The sequence below is a fragment of the Mobula hypostoma genome, chromosome 10 (genome assembly GCF_963921235.1).
Source record: "Mobula hypostoma chromosome 10, sMobHyp1.1, whole genome shotgun sequence".
NCBI lineage: Eukaryota > Metazoa > Chordata > Chondrichthyes > Myliobatiformes > Myliobatidae > Mobula > Mobula hypostoma.
Window position 1 is genome coordinate 4660327 of NC_086106.1, and position 20693 is coordinate 4681019.

At 41.7% G+C, this 20693-nt stretch overlaps 1 protein-coding gene across 2 annotated transcripts in view; it reads right to left on the reverse strand.

The window, feature by feature from the left end:
* LOC134352617 (striatin-3-like) overlaps window positions 1-20693 on the reverse strand; it is a 92327-nt gene that overhangs the window by 24511 nt on the left and 47123 nt on the right. For both annotated transcript variants that reach the window (XM_063059921.1, XM_063059920.1), the window contains exons 6-13: window positions 19391-19550; window positions 17785-17926; window positions 16118-16222; window positions 10900-11021; window positions 9319-9494; window positions 7026-7073; window positions 6480-6601; window positions 1980-2147 (exon numbers count right to left, since the gene is read on the reverse strand). In XM_063059921.1, the coding sequence (XP_062915991.1) occupies window positions 1980-2147; window positions 6480-6601; window positions 7026-7073; window positions 9319-9494; window positions 10900-11021; window positions 16118-16222; window positions 17785-17926; window positions 19391-19550 (1043 nt within the window). The remainder of the gene's footprint in view (window positions 1-1979; window positions 2148-6479; window positions 6602-7025; window positions 7074-9318; window positions 9495-10899; window positions 11022-16117; window positions 16223-17784; window positions 17927-19390; window positions 19551-20693) is intronic.

Below are 20693 nucleotides of genomic sequence, written 5' to 3' on the forward strand. Positions count from 1 at the left end.
CATCTTCTCGTGGTCAGACTCAACAAATCCAGAGAATACGAACTATAACAGAATCAATGAATGACCACCAAACTAGGGCTATCAGCCAGAGTGAAGACGACAACAAAATGTCCAAGTACAAAAAGAAGAAACAATAATATAAATAAGCAATAAATATCAAGAACCTGAGATGAAGAGCTCTTGAAAGTGAGTCCATTGATTGTGGGAACATTGCAAAGATGGGGCAAGTGAAGTTATCTCCACTAGTTCAAGAGCCTAGTAGTCGAAGGTTAGTAACTGTTCCTGAACCTGTGATTCCCAAGGTTTCAAGTTTGTGTATCAAGTGTAGCAGCCTCCCCAGTGTTTAAAATAAAGGTGACATTCTTGGTCTCAAAAGGTCAAGAGTAACAGTGAATTTGGCAGGTTATCAGATGATGGTCGAATCCAAAGGAAGATCATCCAATAAAGAATGGCACAACTTTATGAAGAGACCAAAGGAAATAACTTGGAAAATGTATAGATTGAATCGTTGATGGCTGACTTCAGTTGTTCTCTGCTTTTATATACTTATCGATCAGTTGGTTGGCTGGCTGTCATTACAGAAACTCAATTGTGATGTAGGGAGGGGATCGCGTCACCGATTGGTTGTGTGGCATACCTGTGCGCTGTCTGGAATTTTTGCCCACATTAGTTTATAAATGGGATCGAGGTTGACATGTCTGTTTATAGAACTGTTTGTGGAAAACCATGTTTCTAGGAATTCTCTTGCATGCCATGTGTTTGCTTGTACCATGACTTTCACTGATGCCCGGTCAAATTTGTGCCTCTCTCAATTTTCATGGGTCGAGACGAGGGAGAGTTGGTTATGACGAAGGGTCTCAGCCTGAAACGTCGACTGCACCTCTTCCTACAGATGCTGCCTGGCCTGCTGCGTTCACCAGCAACTTTTATGTGTGTTGCTTGAATTTCCAGCATCTGCAGAATTCCTGTTGTTTGTGAGAGTTGGTTATGCCGCTTTACAGCCAGTTAACGTCTATTGACCTTTGTGGATGGTTTTCTCCCAGTTTGGCCAACGTAATATTTTCTGCAGGCCACACACTGGATTTTGTAGACCATTTTGCCTCGTTCAATAGCTTGGAGAGGCTAAAGACTGGAAGAACAAACATTCTACCTGTACTACGAAATTCCTAGTATTCTTTATTACATAAAATACATACTATTCTTATATATTTATATACACTTTCTTTTTCTCTCTCTCCTTTTCCTCCCTCTGTCCCTCTCACTATACCCCTTGCCCATCCTCTGGGCTTCCCCCCTCCCCCTTTTCTTTCTCCCTAGGTCTCCTGTCCCATGATCCTCTCGTATCCCTTTTGCCAATCACCTGTCCAGCTCTCGGCTCCATCCCTCCCCCTCCTGTCTTCTCCTATCATTTCGGATCTCCCCCTCCCCCTCCCACTTTCAAATCTCTTACTAGCTCTTCTTTCAGTTAGTCCTGACGAAGGGTCTCGGCCCGAAACGTCGACTGTACCTCTTCCTAGAGATGCTGCCTCTCCCGCTGTGTTCACCAGCAACTTTTATGTATGTTGCTTGAAATTCCAGCATCTGAAGATTTCCTCGTGTTTTATTTTCTCCCTTTTTGCTTTAGATCAGGGGTTCCTAATTTTTTTTTTATGCCATGGACCGTTAGCAATAATTGAGGGGTCTGTGGACCCAGTTTGGGAACTCCCGGCTTAGATCTTTCGGTACAAACTCTGCTTTAATTGAACAAAGATTAAAATCCAACGATGATGGAGGAAAGGATGAACAACAATGTTGCATATCCAGGAATCAAAGATCCTTTTTTTATTCTCCCGTTCTTCACCCCATGCCAAGAACACACCCAGTGTGTGACACCCTACTTTCTCTCCCTGCCAGCTATTGATCCATATACGTCTCTCCTTTCAACATACCCCCTCCCTTCTCAATTATTCCAAAAGAGCTGTGCATTTGCCCACACTCACCCTTTTCTCTGTTGTAGGTACTAACACAGGCTGGACTGGCAGCTGCGTCCCATAACCTGACAGTTCCATCTGCCGAACACGAAATCAGGCGATTCTTCAGGGTACTAAACGCAAGCCCCCAAATCGTATCTGTATGACCATTTAGTGTTCTGGATAGAATGCTGTCATCTGTAAAAAAAAAAGAGAACACATTGATTCAATCTGCTGAAGGACGAACTTCATGAAACAATATTGTAGTCAGCCAGGGTGGAAATAACATAACATTCAGACAGGTCTGAAAGGAGACAGGTAATGTTTGTACCACGTAGTGCTAGGCAATAACCACATCTAAAAGGATGGTCTAACCGTCAAAGTTCTAACATTCAATGGCAAGACCTGTAGGCTCACCTCAGGCACGAACTCAACAGAAGCAGCCAACGTGGTACACAGAACAGTACGACACAGGAACAGGCCATTCGGCCCACAGTGTTCTGCCAAACCAACTAAAAAGTACATCAAAAAACACCCAAACACTAATCACTCCTACCTACAACAGAATCAGAATCAGGTTCATTATCACTGGCATGTGTTGTGAAATTTGTTAACTTAGCAGCAGCAGTTCAATGCAACACATAATAAAGAAGAAAAATAATAATAAGTAAATCAATTACAGTATATGTATATCAAATAGATTAAAAATTGTGCAAAAAAACCCAGAAATAATATATTAAAAAGTGAGGTAGTGTTCATGGGTTCAATGTCCATTTAGGATTCAGATGGCAGAGGGGAAGAAGCTGTTCCTGAATCGCTGAGTGTGTGCCTTCAGGCTCCTGTACCTCCTCCCTGATGAGAAAAGAGCATGCCCTGGGTGCTGGAGCTCCTTAATAATGGACACTGCTTCTTGAAGATATCCTGGGTGCTTTGTAGGCTACTAAATTAAACTTACAACCCTCTGCAGCTTCTTTTGGTCCTGTGCAGTAGCCCCGCCCCCGCAAAACCAGACAGTGATGCAGTCTGTCAGAATGCTCCCCATGGTACATCTACAGAAGTTTTTGAGTGTATTTGTTGACATGTCAAATCTCTTCAAACTCCAAATGAGTATAGCCACTGTCTTGCCTTCTTTATAACTGCATCGATATGTTGGGACCAGGTTAGATTCTCAGAGATCTTGACACCCATGAACTTGAAACTGCTCACTCTCTCCACTTCTGATCCCTTTATGAGGATTGGTATGTGTTCCTTCGTCTTACCCTTCCTGAAGTCCACAGTCAGCTCTTTCATCTTACTGACGTTGAGTGCAAGGTTGTTGCTGTGGTAACACTCCACTAGTTGGTATATCTCGCTCCTGTACTCACTCTGATCACCATTTGAGATTCCACCAACTATCACCCGCAAATTTACAGATTGTATTTGAGAAATGCCTAGCCACACAGTCATGGGTATAGAGGGAGTAGAGCAGAGGGTTAAGCACTGCTCCATATCCTTCCATTCTCCTTACATCCATGTGCCTATCCAAATGCCTCTTAAAAGCCTCTAATTTATTTGCCTCTACCACCATACTAGGTAGTGGATTTCAGGCATTGGCCACTCTCTGAGTGAAAAAACTGACCCTTCATACCCCCTTGAGTCTACCTCTTCTCAATGCATGCCCTCTGGTATTAGATATATCAACTCTGGGAAACAAATACACTCTGTCCACTCTATCTGTACCTCTCATAATCTTGTAAACCTCTATCAGATCTCCCCTGCACCGCTCCAGAGAAAACAACCCAAGTTTATCCAGCCTCTCGTGATAGCACAAGCCCTTGAATCCTGGTAAACCTCTTCCGCATCAAACCCTCTCCAAAGCATCAACATCCTCAGTGGGGCGACCAGACCTGTACGCAGTACTCCAACACAGTACAACGGATACAATGAATAGAACAGCAGTTGAGAAACAGGATGCCCAGTCGCAGCTGACTCACTACCTGATAACCCAAAGCCTTCAAACCATCTATAACTCAAAAATAGTAGCAAGGTATGGTCTCAATTTGCCCTGATGAAAGCAACTCCAACAATACCCAGAATTCCAGGATGAAACAGCCAACTTGACCAACAGCTCAACCAGTGACCTAATTATTAATTCTCTCCATCATCACACACTGCCTACATGCACTGCAGATACAGGTCTAGACTAATTTGAAACCACCTCCTAAAGCTGGCAACACTATCTCCTAGCAGGATAACAGCAGCAGACACATGCAAATCAAAGTTCAAAGTAAATGTATTATCAAAGAATGTCTATGTCACCATATACTTTGAGATTCATTTTTCCACGGGCATTCACAGTAAAACAGAAATACAGCTGAATCTACACAAATGAAGTCTGACGAACAACCAACGTGCAAAAGAAGACAAAGAAGTGCAAATACAGAAAAACACAATACTGAGAACATGAGCTGTAGAGTCCTTGAAAATGAGTTCATGAGATGGAGAAACAGTTCAGTGTTGAATGAGCGGGATTATCCCTGCTGGTTCAGAAACCTGATGATGATTGAAGATTAATTATCATCATCCTTATGAGCTGTGTCATATGACATGGGTGATCGTGGTCATTCCATGACCATGATTGTTCTTGGCAATTTATTCTGCATTGCCTTTTGCCTTTCTTTTTAGGCAGAGTATTTACAAGACAGGCGACCCCAGCCATTGTTAATACTCTTCAGAGACTGTTTGCCTGGCGTCTGTGGTCACATAACCAGGACTTGTGATATGCACCAGCTGCTCATATGACCGTCCACCACCTACTCCCATGGCTACAGGTGACCCTGATCGGGGTGATGGGAAGGAAAGCAGGTGCTACACCTCGCCCGGGGTAACCCGCAGGCTAGCGGAAGAAGGAGCTCCTTACTCCTCCTTTGGCAGAGATGTATCGCCACCTCGCCAGCTGTGCAACAGCATTAGTCATACACTGTTGAGGTGATGATGAGAATAATATGCAAATTTCAATAGAATTAAGTAGTGAATTCTAGTGATCATCCATGGTCATGATTAGAAAAGCAGTATCTCAGTATCTAGAGATTGAATGGCCAACTCCTGACGAACGGTCTCGGCCCGAAACGCCGACTGCACCTCTTCCTAGAGATGCTGCCTGGCCTGCTGCATTCACCAGCAACTTTGACGTGTGTTGTTTCTGCTTTATTTCTTTTTTTTATATAGTTATTTCTTTATTTCTCTGTCCCAAAATTGTTGACTTTTGTTGTTGGTATCTAAAACGTGTTCAATAGTGGTTATATGGGATTTATTTTTCCTGATGTCAACAGTCTCTAATAAACTTTCATTAGAGCCAAGTCTGCGTTTGCTACTGGTCTTGGATAGAAGTCAACCATTGATTGTACTCTTGTGTTAACATTTACTTAAAACATTCTCAATAAAGGAGGGTGCAGTCAGAATAACACACCAATGAAATGAGACATTACAGGGTTGAGCTGACTATGTCAAACTAACTTGTGGCTAGTCTGCCCTCTCGGTCAGATGGAGTATCCTTTGACGAGGCGACGAGAACATGTAGGATGGAGAATACGCTGCACTGCTAACAGAGTCGGTTAATTCAAGCAAGGGCATTTGTCTAATGAAAGGAAACTTTTGTGAAAACATAGCATTCTTCCAAAAACAGAGGAACTTGCCAGGCAGACAAGCTCCGCAGAGGATTGGTAATGGCTGGGGTCACCGTCTTGTATAGACACTGCCCAGAAGAAGGCAATGGCAAACTACTTCTGTAGAAAAATTTTCCAAGAATAATCATGGTCATGGATAGAGAACAGCTTAAAGGCACACAGAAGACCACAAATGCCATGTCTTACAGCACTGCACAAAATGAAGATGATAATGATGCTGTTGCAAAGAATTTTTATTTGACGTCTACGATCTTGTGATACTACATTCATGCCTCATCAGCAAACCATATATATAGTCATCAGAAACACAAAAAAGGCTGCAGCACACACACAAAATGCTGGAGGAACTCAGCAGGTCAGGCAGCATCCATGGAAATGAACAATCAGTCGATGTAACCAGCCAAGATCCTTCTTCAGGACTGAGGGGGAAGTGGGAAGGTGCCAGAATAAAACATTGGGGGAGGGGGAGGAGGATAACTAGAAGGTGATAGGTGAAAACAGATGGGTGGGAAAGGTCAAGGTTGGAGAAAAAGGAATCGGACAGGAGAGTAGAGTGGACCATAGGAGAAAGGAAAGGAGGGTGGGACTCAGGGTGAGAAGAGGTGAAAGATCAGAGTGGGGAAGAGGGGGTGGGTGGGGAAAGAAGGTGAGAGAACTTATTTTTCACTGGAAGGAGAAATCAGTATTTATGCTATCCGGTTGGAGGCTACGCTAGAAGGAAGGTTGGAGGGGAAGGAGGATAGCTAAGTGATAGGTGAAGCCAGGTGGGTGAGAAAGGTGAAGGGCAGGAGAGGAAGGAATCTGATAGGAGAGGAGAGTCATTAGAATGCTGTTTTGTTATGTGTAAATGCTACTTGGTACATACCGTAAGTGTCATATGGGTCAGTGTTCAAACTTGGAATATTCCAGCAGCAAATTGTGCCATCAAGCCCTCCACTGAAGCATTGATCTCCTTTGGAACTAACAGCTATTGCTAACACTGGGTCTCTGTAACAACAGGAGATAAATAGATCACCAGACTGCGTAGAAAATGGCCAGATAATTTACCAGTAGCAACGCAGTAAAGTATATGTAGTAATTTCTCTCTGACTGACACTGGAGAACAGTATTGGCTTTTTGATAAATGGATATTTAGCTATTTAACAACTTCAGTTCTGATGAGATCAAGTTGGCACAGAATCTGGATCAAATCAGAAACCGATTGTGCTACAGAATAAGCCAGTTTCAGTTGATCAGGAGTGGATGTCAGCTGTTTGCTTGCTCTACTAATGTCACATCATATCACACTGTCAGAGAATATGAACCAAAATAAATAACATGGCAGAAAAAAGTTAAAAATTAGGAAATTTTCAGTTATATAAAAAGTGCAAAAAATAAGTCTGATGGAGCAGCAGAGTCCAATTATACTCACACATGACCCCTGAATGTATAAATGGGTTCCACATCCAATGCAGTACTCCTAAAAGAAAACAAGATTAAACAGTGCAGAACGTTTTTTTCGCTCATAAAATACTCAAGCATAATTACTCTCAATAAAACACTAAAATTTTCTTTAGTCACTTTCAGATCTTTTTGACTTTCTGTGAACACCCAAAGAATAGCTTAAACCTGAAGAATATCAATTCTTCTGGTCCAAAATGTGCCACATTCTGTCTGAGTCCCAGTACATTTTTAAGCCCTAATCAGGCATACTTCTATAGATGTCTATTGACTGGATACATTACAGCCTGGAATGGAAATACCAATGCCCTTGAACAGAAAATCCTACAAAGAGTGGATATGGCCCAGTCCATCTTGGCACCATCTACGTGGAACACCGTCATAGGAAAGCAACATCCATCCTCAGGGACCACCCCCACCACCCCCTGCCAAACCCACCACCCAGGTCAGCTCTCTTCTTGCTGCTGCCACCACCATCAGGCTCTTGAGCCAAAGAGGTTAACTTCACTCAACTTCGCTTGCCCTATCATTGAAATGTTCCCACAACCTATGGACTCACTTTTAGGGACTCTTCATCTCATGTTCTCAATATTTATTGCTTATTTATCCATTATTATTACTTTGTTTTTGTTGTATTCTGCAAACTGGTTGAATGCCCAAGCTGGTGCAGCCTTTCATTGATTCTGTTATAGTTAATATTCTATGGACTTATTGAGTATGCCCACAAGAAAATGAATCTCAGGGTTGTATATGCTGACATATATGTACTTTGGTAATAAATTTACTTTGAATTTCAAAGTCTCTCAAAGCACAAAAGAAACATGTAAAAGTTCCATTTGGCCCACTAACAGAATCACATGCCCTTCGCAAGTCATCCACGACTCAAGATTCTTGTGTAAGGCAAGTTTGTGCTGGAACCAGAGGATACATTGTCAGCAATGAGTACCCTCAGATTAGTTGCACAGGGAAGCTCTTTTTGCTGTCATAGTAATGATCTCATGTCAGAATTCTAAACTACTATAGCCATGGTATGATGTTTTGTCTTTAAGCTCTCCAGGCCAGATTCCTTGTGACCACAAAAGCTATAATCATATAACATATTAACAATCCAAGGGTGCAGAGGTTTACCAGGGATGCTGCCTCTGTTAGAAAGCACGTCTTATGAAAATAGATTGAGTGAGTTAGGGCTTTTCTCTTTGGAGTGAAGAAGTACAAGAGATGAGTTGATAGAGCTGTACAAAATGATAAGAGGCTCAGATCAAGTGGATAGGCAGAGACTTTCTTCCCAGCATGGAAAAGGGTAATACCAGATGGAATAACTTTTAAGGCAACTGGAGAAAAGTGAAGGCGTATGTCAAAGCAAAGTTTTTTTTTAAAAAACACAGAGTGGTGGGTACAGGGAAAACCTTGCCAGGGCTAGTGGAAGAGGAAGATAAATTAGGGGCATTTAAGAGACTTTTAGAAAGGAACACATTGTGAGCCAGATACTACTGCGCTATAGTGTTCTATGTTCACTTCAAAAGTACCCTCAAATGATACTTAATGATGAGCCACAGAAGGACCAAAACTTGATCAAAGAGATGCTGAAATGAGCAGAGTAGTAGAGAAGTTTAGGAGGAAGATTTCAGATCATTAGGCCACAGTAGCTGAAATCATTCTTTTACTAGTAATACAATTATACTCAAGGATGTGGATAAAGATGTTACCACAGTATAAAAACTATCATGAAGCATTTAAGACTGATGGAAATTAAGAAAGAGGCAAGGGTCTGAAGCAAATTTGATTTAGAGGCGCAGCACAGTTTCAGGTCATTTGGCCATTGAGCCCATGTGACCTGTTAGTCTACTAAAGTATATGACTCTAAACGTGAGAGGAAACTGGAGCACCCGGAGAAAACCCATGTGGTCTCAGGCAGAACATAAAATCTCCTTGCAGATAGCAGTGGAATTGAACCCAGGCCACTGGCTGTAATAATGTAACACTAACCGTCACACTGTTGTGCTGCCCCAATCTTTGGGCAACAACTAAGGTCACTTTGCTTGTGTGCATTCACCTACAAAGCTTTGGGTTAAAACTAGCCAAACTCACTATCCAACTTGGTGGATCAGAAACCCACTACAAATGTAGTTTCTTAGTGAGGTAAGCCTACCGCCACCCCCCATGACTATATGCACATCATGAGTATCATTCCATCAACCAGATTTTCCTCTTTATTCTAATAATACAGAAACATTGTTCTAAGTAGTTAGATAAATAAAATTTACTTCTTGGCAGGGATCGTTTTCTGCAGGTTCCATAGCTTCAATGTGCGATCCTCTGAAGCAGTAATGAGCACTGGCTCCTCCGGGTGAAATGCCAGCGCACGGATCCCATCAAAGTGACTCCGCAGTGTATATTTAGGATTCCAGGTCTTCCTAAAGGCATCCTTACTATCGGACATCTGAAAACAAGGGACAGAAATTACGCTATTTCGACCTTTCTGCACAATATTTCGGATTGATGGAGAAAATCATACGGGGGGGGGGGGCCGACCTTGGTAATATTTAGCTATCATTGTGACAAAGCAATCTGCTCAGGAAGTTGCACGTTATATGTCAGACCCTAATGCTGCGTTTGGGAAACTAAGATTGCACCCTATTTTGCTTCCTGATCATGAAAATCACCTTGAAATTTCCCTATCACACACCATTTTTTTGGAATCGCCTACATTTGTTATTTCAATTCATAATTCAAGTGAGAATAACTTATGCCAAGATTAAGGAAGGCATCTTTGTTGGTCCATAAATCAAACAGGTCATCAATGACGGACAATTCAAACAACTTCTAGTGGGACCAGAGAAAATTGCATGGAAGGCATTCAAGAATGTTGTTGAAAATTTTCTTGGCAACTACAGAGCACCAAACTATGTGCAGCTAGTGGACAACATGCTTCACACGTACAAAACCATGAAGTGCAACCCGTCACTAAAGATTCATTTTCTGCATTCCCATTCCCTGCAAATCTTGGCGGTGTCAGTGATAAGCATGGTGAGCATGATACAAGTAGTCTCAAATTATATTTGTGTTCAGCTTCAAGTGGCCTATCATAAACAAAAAAATTTCTAAGGAAGTAACACTTTCGAAAAAATTTGTCATTCAGTGCAATTACTATCAGTGCACAATTCCTTTCTACAGATGCTGCCTGACCTGCTGAGTTGCCCCAACACTTTGTGTGTGTTATATAAACACACCCACTGAATCTAGATTACAAGGTTGAAGAACAAAAAGAGCCATTGGTCATAGTCCCTGTCACTATGCAGTATGAACATCTAGATGTTGTGCGCACATTAGAGAAGCCCAAAGCGGGATGTCCTGCATACACAAAATAATCTGCAGATGCTGGGGTCAAAACAACACTCACAACACGCTGGAGGAACTCAACAGGTCGGGCAGCATCTGTAGAAAAGATCGGTCGACGTTTCGAGCCGGAACCCTTCGTCAGGACAGTCCTGACGAAAGGGTTCCGGCCCGAAACGTCGACCGATCTTTTCCACAGATGCTGCCCGACCTGTTGAGTTCCTCCAGCATGTTGTGAGGGATGTCCTGCATGGTTTAACTGCCTGGGATCACTCGTACTTGACAAATCAGGATTGCTTGCGCTCGTGGAACTCAGCCGGATGAGTCAGTACCTGCAGGTTTGGCAAGAATAAAAGCCTGAGTGGTCTAAATAACAGTGCTTTCTCTTGCGGCCACCAGTCTCATGCTCAGTGAACCTAATAGTTCACAAATCAAGATTTCAACGTTATAATTTAAAACAATTTTTCTTACAATGCTAGGGAAGTTAGCACAAGAGGTTAAGCACTTACATCATTGTCATTAGTGACAGTCAGCCCAGCCAGCTCGCCTAAGCTCATCTCTCCATCTCCAACAGTATCCGCTCCAAGTATAAATGGTTTGCTGGCATGCGGGGGAAAGGCAAGAGGAGCAGCTGGGGAATAAAGAGAAGAACTTTCAATAAAGTTATCATCAATTGTCCATGACAAAGTTACCCTCGTCTTGCTTATTATTTCAGCCTAATGTGTGTTGATGGGCATTTCATTCCCCACAAAATGAAATTACTTGTTCAAGATAAAATTAGAGTTAGACACCATCCCTGCACAATAAAAGGAACAATCTTTCAGCTTTAGGAGCTTTGCAATTATTTAACTACTTTTGAAATGTGCTAATATAGGAAAGGATTTTAGACACAAGCAAAAAGCAAAAACTGTGATGAGAAAATAATTCGTTTTACTTATGTTAACTGAAGGATAAATAACAGCCAGAGCACCAGAAATAAATGCCTTGTTCTTTTTGGAAACAATGCTACAGAATCTTTGACATCTGCCTGATAAAGCAGATGGGCCTTAGTTTAATATCATCTGCTTCTAAATACTGTACTGTGCAAAAGTCTTCAGCACCCTAGTTTTTTTAATACTGTTTCAGAGGGTATGGCCTCCACAGAGCCCTGAACCCAACATTATCAAGGCTGTCTGGGATTACCTGAAGAGACAGGAGCAAGCAAGACAGCCAAAGTTTGCAGAATAACTGTGCCACATTATCCAAGATGCCTGGAACAAACTACCAGCTACTTTTCTTATAAAACTGCACAACAGTTTACCAAGAATTGATGCCATTTTAAAGGCAACGGGTGGTCACACCAAATACTGATTTGATTCAGGTGTTTTTTTTAAAAACTGTTTCCCACTCCTTGTAGTAATTTTTTGATTATTTAGAAATGTTTCATTTCATTATTTTTATTTGCTTTACAGAATATTTTACATGCGCACAATACTGTAGATTTGGATGTTCACGTTTACCGTTACTAACCATTGCTCAGTTTCATCTATCGAAGTAGGCCTTAACCCATCTCATCCTAGCATTTGTTCAGACCACAGCTTTTAAATTCAATCTGTCTTGGAAGGCATCATACTAGCATAGGGAACTATCTGAAATATTTGTTCTGAAGACATTCAATTAATGTACCCTCTAAGATGTTTGCCGCACACACATCTTCTGCTAATAGAATTGCAAAAGAATTTGCATCCCGAGGATGGGCTTTTGGATGCAGGGAAGCTCAGGAAATGCCCGCTGTGGCTGCTGCTGAATCCGCAGTATTCCTGATCCATTGATGGGTGCTGTTAACCCATTAATGTCAACGGATCAATAATTCTTGAATTGTGTTTATTTCACTCTCTGCAAATTTATATTTACACTGACTTACTCCTGACTCAGGGCTCAGCAGTGACCGCGGGTGGAGATTCCTGAGCTAGCCCAGCTCTCCTGGGTCCTAAAGTCCATCATGGCACAAATTCTTCGTGCAATTCCTTTATACACTAGGAGCAAAAAATGTGTGCATGTGCACACCTTAAAGGGAACACTGCATTCAGTCTTTTCAGCTTGGCTAATGTATCTGTCAAGGTCCATAAAACCATAAAACATAGGAGCAGAATCAGGCCATTTGTCCTATCCATGTCAGCTCTGCCATTCCATTATTTTGTTATTTGCACAGTTTGTCTTCTTTCTCACATTGTATAGATTCTCGTAAATTCTATTGTGTTTCTTCATTTACCAGGATGTTACCGTGTCTGGGGGTACTCAGTTATATGGAAGATTGAATAGGTTAGGACTTTATTCCTTGGAACGTATACAGAGGTATACAAAATTATGAGGGGTATAGATAGGGTAAATGCAAGTGGGCTTTTTCCACTGAGGTTGGGTGGCACTACCTCAGTGGGGTTAATGGTAAAAGGTGAAACGTTTAAGGGGAACATGAGGAGAAACTTCTTCACTCAGAATTGTGAGGGTAGCAGACACCAACAGAATCAACAAACTCATTCGTAAGGCAGGTGATGTTGTGGGGATGGAACTGGACTCTCTCACGGTGGTGTCTGAAAAGAGGATGCTGTCTAAGTTGCATGGTCAATGTCTCCCATCCACTACATAATGTACTGGGTGGGCACAGGAGTACATTCAGCCAGAGACTCATTCCACCAAGATACAACACAGAGCGTCATAGGAAGTCATTCCTGCCTGTGGCCATCAAACTTTACAACTCCTCCTTTGGAAGGTCAGACACCCTGAGCCAGTAGGCTGGTCCTGGACTTATCTCCCGGCATAATTTACATATTACTATTTAACTATTTATGGTTTTATTACTATATTATTTATGGAGCAACTGTAACGAAAACCAATTTCCCCCGGGATCAATAAAGTATGACTATGACTAGAGTATGGAATGAGCTGCCAGTGCAAGTGGTGCCTGTGTGCTCAATTTTAATGTTTAAGAGAAGTCTGGATAGGGGCATGGATGGTAGGGGTATGGATGGCTTTGGTACCGAGTGAAAGTCGTGGGGAGTAGGAGGTTTAAATGGCTCGGGATGGACTAGGTGAGCTGAAGGGCCTGTTTCTGTGCTGTACTTTTCTATGACTCTAATACCAAGTTTAATGCAGCATCTGGAAGACCATTTCTCCAACTGGGTCGCATTCATGCAGCATTTAATGTATCTATTTTCGTGTTTTACCCGCTGGAATAGAATTAAAATTCTTCACCTTTTGGCTCACAGATAAAAGTGCTCTGTGTGATTTCAGTAAGGTGACAATTTAGGGCTCATGATTGGATGGAACGCAAATTAATACAAATGTACACCAGACACTTATCCAGACAATAATGAGCTCCTTATTATTAAATTTCCAGAAGCTAATTAGCGGCCTGCAAATTAAACTAGAGACTCCCTGACTATATTAGTCTGCACCAGCACTGGCAGTACTTTACTCTTCTTTCATTGTTCACTAACTTGGGTTATGAAAAGTCAGCAATGGTAAAGGAGCTTTCATCGTCACGTCTCTAACAATTTGGTAAATGTTCAGAAGCATTTTATTCATTCATGATCCATGGTTGTTGCCAGCATTTACAGATCATCCACTAACTGTTTCTGCTACACCTCACTGATAATCAACACTGGCGCACCTCAGGGTTGTGTGCTTAGCCCACTGCTCTACTCTCTCCACGCCCATGACTGTGTAGCTAGACACAATTCAAATACCTTCGATAAATGTGCTGATGACGTAACTATTGTTGGCAGAATTTCAGATGGTGAAGAGAAAGCATACAGGAGTGGCGTCGCAGCAGCAAATTTGCACTCAATATCAGTAAGTAACCTAAGTATTGATTGTGGGCTTCAGAGAGGGTACAGCAAGGGAACACACGCCAGTTCTCATTGAAGGATCAGAAGTGGAAAGTTCCTGGGTGTCAACATCTGAGGATCTATCCTAGGCCCAACATATTGATGCAATTATAAAGAAGGCACGACACTAGATATATTTTAATAGGAGTTTTGAGGAGAATTGGTAAGTCACCAAACAGAACATTCTAACTGGCTGCATCACCATCTGGTATGAAGGGGCCACTGCACAGGATCAAGATAAACTGCAGAAAGCTGTGAGCTCAGTCATCTCCATCATGAGTGCTAGCCCTTCGTAGTATCCAGGACAACTTCAACGAGACGGCATCCATCAAGAATCCCCATCACCCAGGACACGCCCTCTTCTCATTGTTACCATCAGGGAGGAGGTACAGGAGCCTGAAGGCACACACTCAACGATTCAGCAACAGCTTCTTCCCCTCTGCCATCAGATTTCTGAATGGACATCGAACCCATGAACACTACCTCAATACTTTTTTCCCCTCTTATTTGACTTTTTAATATATTAGATTAGATTAGATTCAACTTTCTTGTCATTGTGCCGAGTACAGAAACAAAGCCAATGAAATGCAGTTAGCATCTGACCAGAAAAGCAAAGGACAGTGTTATTTACAAAATAACTGTGAATAAAAAGTGTTACAGCACACAAATATAGAAGTACTGAAACAGAACAATATGGGTGCAATACTGCTTAGTGCTGTGATGTGAGGTTCAGCAGGGTCACAGCCTTGGGGAAGAAGCTCTTCCTGTGTCTGCTGGTGCGGGAGCGGAGGCTCCTGTAGCGCCTACCGGATGGAGGAGAGTAAAAAATCCATGGTTTGGGTGAGATGCATCCTTGATAATGCTTTTCGCACTGCCCAGGCAGCGTTTATGATAGATGTCCTCAATAGTGGGCAACTGGGTGTCGATAATCCGCTGGGCAGTTTTCACCACACGCTGGAGTGCTTTGCAGTCCGTTACAGGACAATTGCCATACCACACTGAGATGCAGTTGGTGAGTATGCTCTCAATGGTACAGCGGTAAAAGTCTGTCAGTATACTGGGACAGAGGTGAGCTTTCTTGATGCTCCACAGGAAGCGCCTTTTTGATCAGGATAGAGGAGTTCAGGGACCAGGTGAGATGTGGACACCAAGGAATCTGAAGCTTGAAACATGCTCCACTACAGCTCTGATGATGTAGATGGAGACTTGAGTGTGGCTCCTAGCATGCCTGAAGTCCACTTATATACTTCTTACTGTAATTTGCAGTTTTTATTATTATGTATTACAAAGTACTGCTGCCACAAAACAACAAATTTCGTGACATATGCCAGTGATATTAAAACTGATTCTGATTATGGACTCACACTGGTCAGACCAAGTATAGATGGCAGAACTTCTTCCTTTGTTCTTACTTAAAACAACAATCCAGTCATTTCATTAATGGTTGCAAATGTTTTGTTTTAAATTCCAGTTTCATTTAATCACTTGAACTTCAATTCCCAAACCATCATAGTGGGATTCAAACACATTCCTATGGACCAATGACCCCCAGACTTTGGCTCCCCGTCCAGTAAGTTAACCTTTAATCGGGATAGAGAAAAAAAAACACACTGTGAAGTTAACAGTATTTAAAAATTGTACTCCTCAAGCATCATAGAACAGCACAGCACATCAACAGGCCCTTCAGCCCATTTACCCCTTGCCAAGCTGTTATACTGATAGTCCAACTGACTTGCACCTGGACCATAGCCCTCCCGTCTATCCAAATGTCAACAGTGACCGCTGTGACACCATGCTTTACAAACACTTTGGGAATTCTGTAGCAATTTTTTTTGCGGGGGGGGAGGGGAAATACTGGTACCTTCTTTTCGCTTGGTTTGACCAATTACCCCAGCAGGAATGGAAGGCAAGCCATCGATGTCTGTGAAATCAGGCAGTACCTCCTGACGTTTGGAACGGTGACTTCCTATGAATAAAGGATTACACAATCAGCAATTCACAAAATACAAGTTCACATTTACAATGAACAAAGCACTGAAAGTAAAACACATAATCTGGTTCACAGTTCATGCTTATCTCTTACTTTGCATCATCAGAATCAAATTTAGTATCACTGGCACATGTTGTGAAATTTGTTAATTTTAGAGCAGCAGAGCAATGGAATACATAATAAACAAACATAAGAGGAACAAAAACTGAGTCACTGTAAATAAACAGAAACAAAGAAAAATAGTGAGGTAGTGTTTATAGCGTCAATGTCCATTTAGAAATGGATAGCAGAGGGGAAGCAGCTGTTCCTCAGTCATTAAGTGTGTGCCTTCAGGTTTCTGTACCTCCTTCCCAATGGTAACAGTGTGAAGAGGGCATGCCCTGGGTCGTGGTGGAGATGTTTAATGATGGATGCTACCTTCCTAAGGCACCTCTCGTTGAAGAGGTCTTGGATACTACGGAGGCTGGTACTGATGATAGAGCTGACTAATTTTACAAGTTTCTGAAACTTATTTCAATCTCGTGCAGTAGCACCCCACCCCACATCAGACAGTGATGCAGCCTGTCAGAATGCTCTTCACAGTAATTTGTATAAGTTTTTGAGTGTTTTAGTTGACAAATCAAATCTCCTCAAACTCCTAATGAAATAATGCCATTGTCTTGCCTTCTTTATAGCTGCATCAACATGTTGCATCCAGGTTAGGTCCCCAGAGATACTGACACCCAGGAACTCGAAACTGCTCACTCTTTCCACTCCTGAGGATTGGTCTGTGTTCCCTTGTTTTACCCTTCCAGAAGTCCACAATCAGCTCCTTGGTCTTGCTGACATTGAGTGCAAGTTTGTTGCTGTGACGCCACTCAAATAACTGGTATATCTCACTCCAGTACACCCTTTCCTCACCATCTGAAATTCTACCAACAATGGTTGTATCATCCGCAAATATGTAGACGCTGTTTGAGCTGTACCTAGCCACACAGCGCAGAGGGAGTAGAGCAGTGGTCTAAGCACACATCCCTGTGCCGTGCCAATGAGGAGGAGATATTACTACCAATCCGCACAGATTGTGGTTTTCTGGTTCGGAAGGTCTAAGATCCAGCTGCAGAGGGAGGTACAGAGGCCTAGGACTGTAGAAACCATGGTGCTAAATGCTGAGCTATAGTCAATAAACAGCATCCTGACATAGGTGCCTTGTTATATAAGCACATCTATCTTTGGTTCCCTTCCCAATCCACTAATTAGTTGTTTTCCACTCCTTAAGCTGCCCATATTGTGTAATTACTTCTACCTGCCTGCAATTCCTCACAGGATTAGTCTGTTCCCTCTACATCAGTGACTCCGAATACTAACCCAGAAGAAATACAGGATTGAATCTGACCTTCTTTCATGCTTTGGTGACTAAGTTACTAATGAAGCCAAGTAATTCTCTTTTTAAATAATATACTATACAATGAGGAGAAATTCTCTATCATTTATTTTTACAATGGCAGAAAATGCAATATAACAATACCTTGACACACTTCATTTATGATAGATCTTACCTAGTTCTTTCCCATCCCCTGAACTCCTAGAATCCTCAGTCCTTTCTTCATCCACTTCAGTGTCCAGGAAGTGAAATTCACTCAGAGCATCCACCGTCTCGCAGTCCATGCCAGAATCAACCGTGGTCATCTCAGATCCTATCTGTAATTTCACGAGTAACATCAGTTTGTAACTCAAATACAAAATCAAGCAAGGGAACCATCTGAATGGCCAGTCAACCATTTTGCAACATCACTTGCATGGCTAGTTTTCAGAACAAATATGTATGATAGATTATACAGTACTCTGCAAAAGTATTAAGCACATATGTATAGCTTGGGTGCCTAAGACTTTTGCACAGTACAGTAAATTGGTTAAAATAGGAAAGTGATTGGGAAACAGAAATAACAGTAATTAGCTCAGTAGAATTAAGTATAATTTGATAACTGGAAAGACATAATATATAGAACTGTGTAAAAGGCTTACACAGTACTTATAAATAAAAAAAGAGAGCGCGCAAGAGATCTCTAAAACGTTTGCACAGTACTGTAGGCTGTGATATTGACGCTCAAAAATGATTTTTTTTCCACTGTTAATTAGGTAGGGATACAGCAAACCCCAAGTGTGTAAACCCGTGCAGTCACGATACCCAAATCCAAAAATGAACATTCTTCCTTATCAATTCCATTCACCTATGCCTTCCTAACTCCACCATGGACTGTCCCACACCTGGCTGCGAGAAGGTGATTTGGCTTAGGGCTAGCAACCCCCATCCTGTAAAAACCCAGAGCTACAGAAACTCCAAGCACCTCAATCCTGGGAGAGGAAGCACCTTCATTTAAAAATTGTAGGAAGTTGTGTGGTGGAAGTGGAATCCACAGGGATGATCAACCTTCCACTGGCCCAGTACAGAGGACTCTGGTGAGCTGCTGTTGACAGCCTATACCCCAGTAGGGGTGATGGGCTTAAGAAGAAGAATGCCCTTCTCCTGTTGGCTTGACTAAATGGATTTACCCCACACTATGTATTAACTCATTTTGCAATTACACATCATATACCATTTTCTTTGGAGCATTTACCCCAGTTTATCCAGTCTTCTTATCTATATCTCTTCAAGGTTGAACAGGAACATCCTGCAAGTTCTTTTAGCATTTAGAAGTCTGATAGATTTCTATTTGTTTTTTAAAAATCTTAACACACTACACTTTATTCACTCAGTGTTGATCCAGAAAATAACTTCCAAGGTGGTCTTCACATTCACTGAATTCTCTCTCTGCTGCCACAGAAGGAGTCTATGTGACAGCCTATCACTTGCTATGGCTGGAAGGTAGGCCTCTACATTCGAATGGTGGCTCTCTCTCTCTCTGGATAGGTAGATAGATAGATATACTTTATTGATCCCGAGGGAAATTTGGTTTCGTTACAGCCGCACCAACCAAGAATAGAGCGTAAATATAGCAATACAAAAACCACAAAAATCAAACAACAAAATGCAAACTATGCCAGATGGAAAATTAGTCCAGGACCAGTCTATTGGCTCAGGGTGTCTTACCCTCTGAATGTTCAGGATGCTGAACATTCACAAAAGTATCTGAATAGTTAGAAAGCTATAGCATCATGACTTACCCTTTGTTTCTTGTTTAGTCTCTGTGTGACAGATAGTTCTGAAGGAATGCTATCCAGTTCATCATCATCCTCATCGCTATCATCATCCACATTTCGCAAGAAAGGCATCTTCTCCAGCATCGACTTCCTTAGCCCATCCCGAGACTCATTGCCTGCATTCCTGCAAAGGACAAAAGGCAATGTTAAACCAAAGCAACCTAAATTATAAGAAACATACACAAAATGCTAGAGGAGCTCAGCAGGTCAGACAAGTGAAAAGACAACGTTTGAGCAGAGACCCTTCAACCAGTCCTGGAGAAAAGTTTTGGCCCGAAAAGTCGACTGCCTATCTTCATAGATAGTGCCTGACCTGCTGAGTTCCTCCAACATTTTGTGTGTGTTGCTTTGGATTTCCAGCATCTGCAGAATCTCGAGTAAATAATAAAAAAAAACGACTTGCATTTCACTCATTAGCCCAAAAAGACTAATTCTTATGCTCCTATTACAGATCCAGGTTCAATTAATGAGTAGCTGAATGTATATAAATATGAGAATTTCCTGTTTTCTTTCTCACACTGTATTTAGTAGTTTTTAAAATATTGCTATTGTCCAAAGCTTCCGTAAATAGTTTTGAGATCACTTAGATTATTGTTAGGCAGGCTAAAGATAGCCCTGCTTACAATGATTAGAATGGAAGAGAGAGAGAGAGAGAACAGTGTTGTGTTCCCCTCACAGCCAGAATGCTTATAATCTACATTAATTGGCTAGATATTGAAATCAAACATTAGACTGTCAAATAATTCAGAAAAACAAATCAGGGAAGGTATTGCAACCCATACAGAAATAATAAAATGGTTTGTAACTGAGCTGAGAAATAGAAAGTTTAAGTTTTTTTTCCACATTTATTTGAAATCATATGCATTACATGGATCATTTAGAACTTTTTTTGGGATTGCTGAGAATGTGAATTTGCAGAGTGGTTGAAGCAGGAAGTGTTGACCCATTTAGAGATGTTCACTACATACACAAGACAGAAGGGAATAAAAGGGTATAGAGTCTGGTTGCAAAGTAGGTCGCGTGCAGATGATGACAAGGGATGTTCGGACGAAAAAGTGTGTGTTGAGCTGGAGGTTTGGTGCTATACAATGTGAACTGTCACAGTGAGAGTTACAATGAGAACAAGGAGACAAAGTACCCACATTTCTAGAATGTAGACAAAAGCTGTTTTAACACAGCTAGATGCAAGGTGGGAATATTGTATACTAGAATCAAATATCGCTGTGATGATTGTACGTTCTAGTATCAATTGTTTGGCAACAATAAA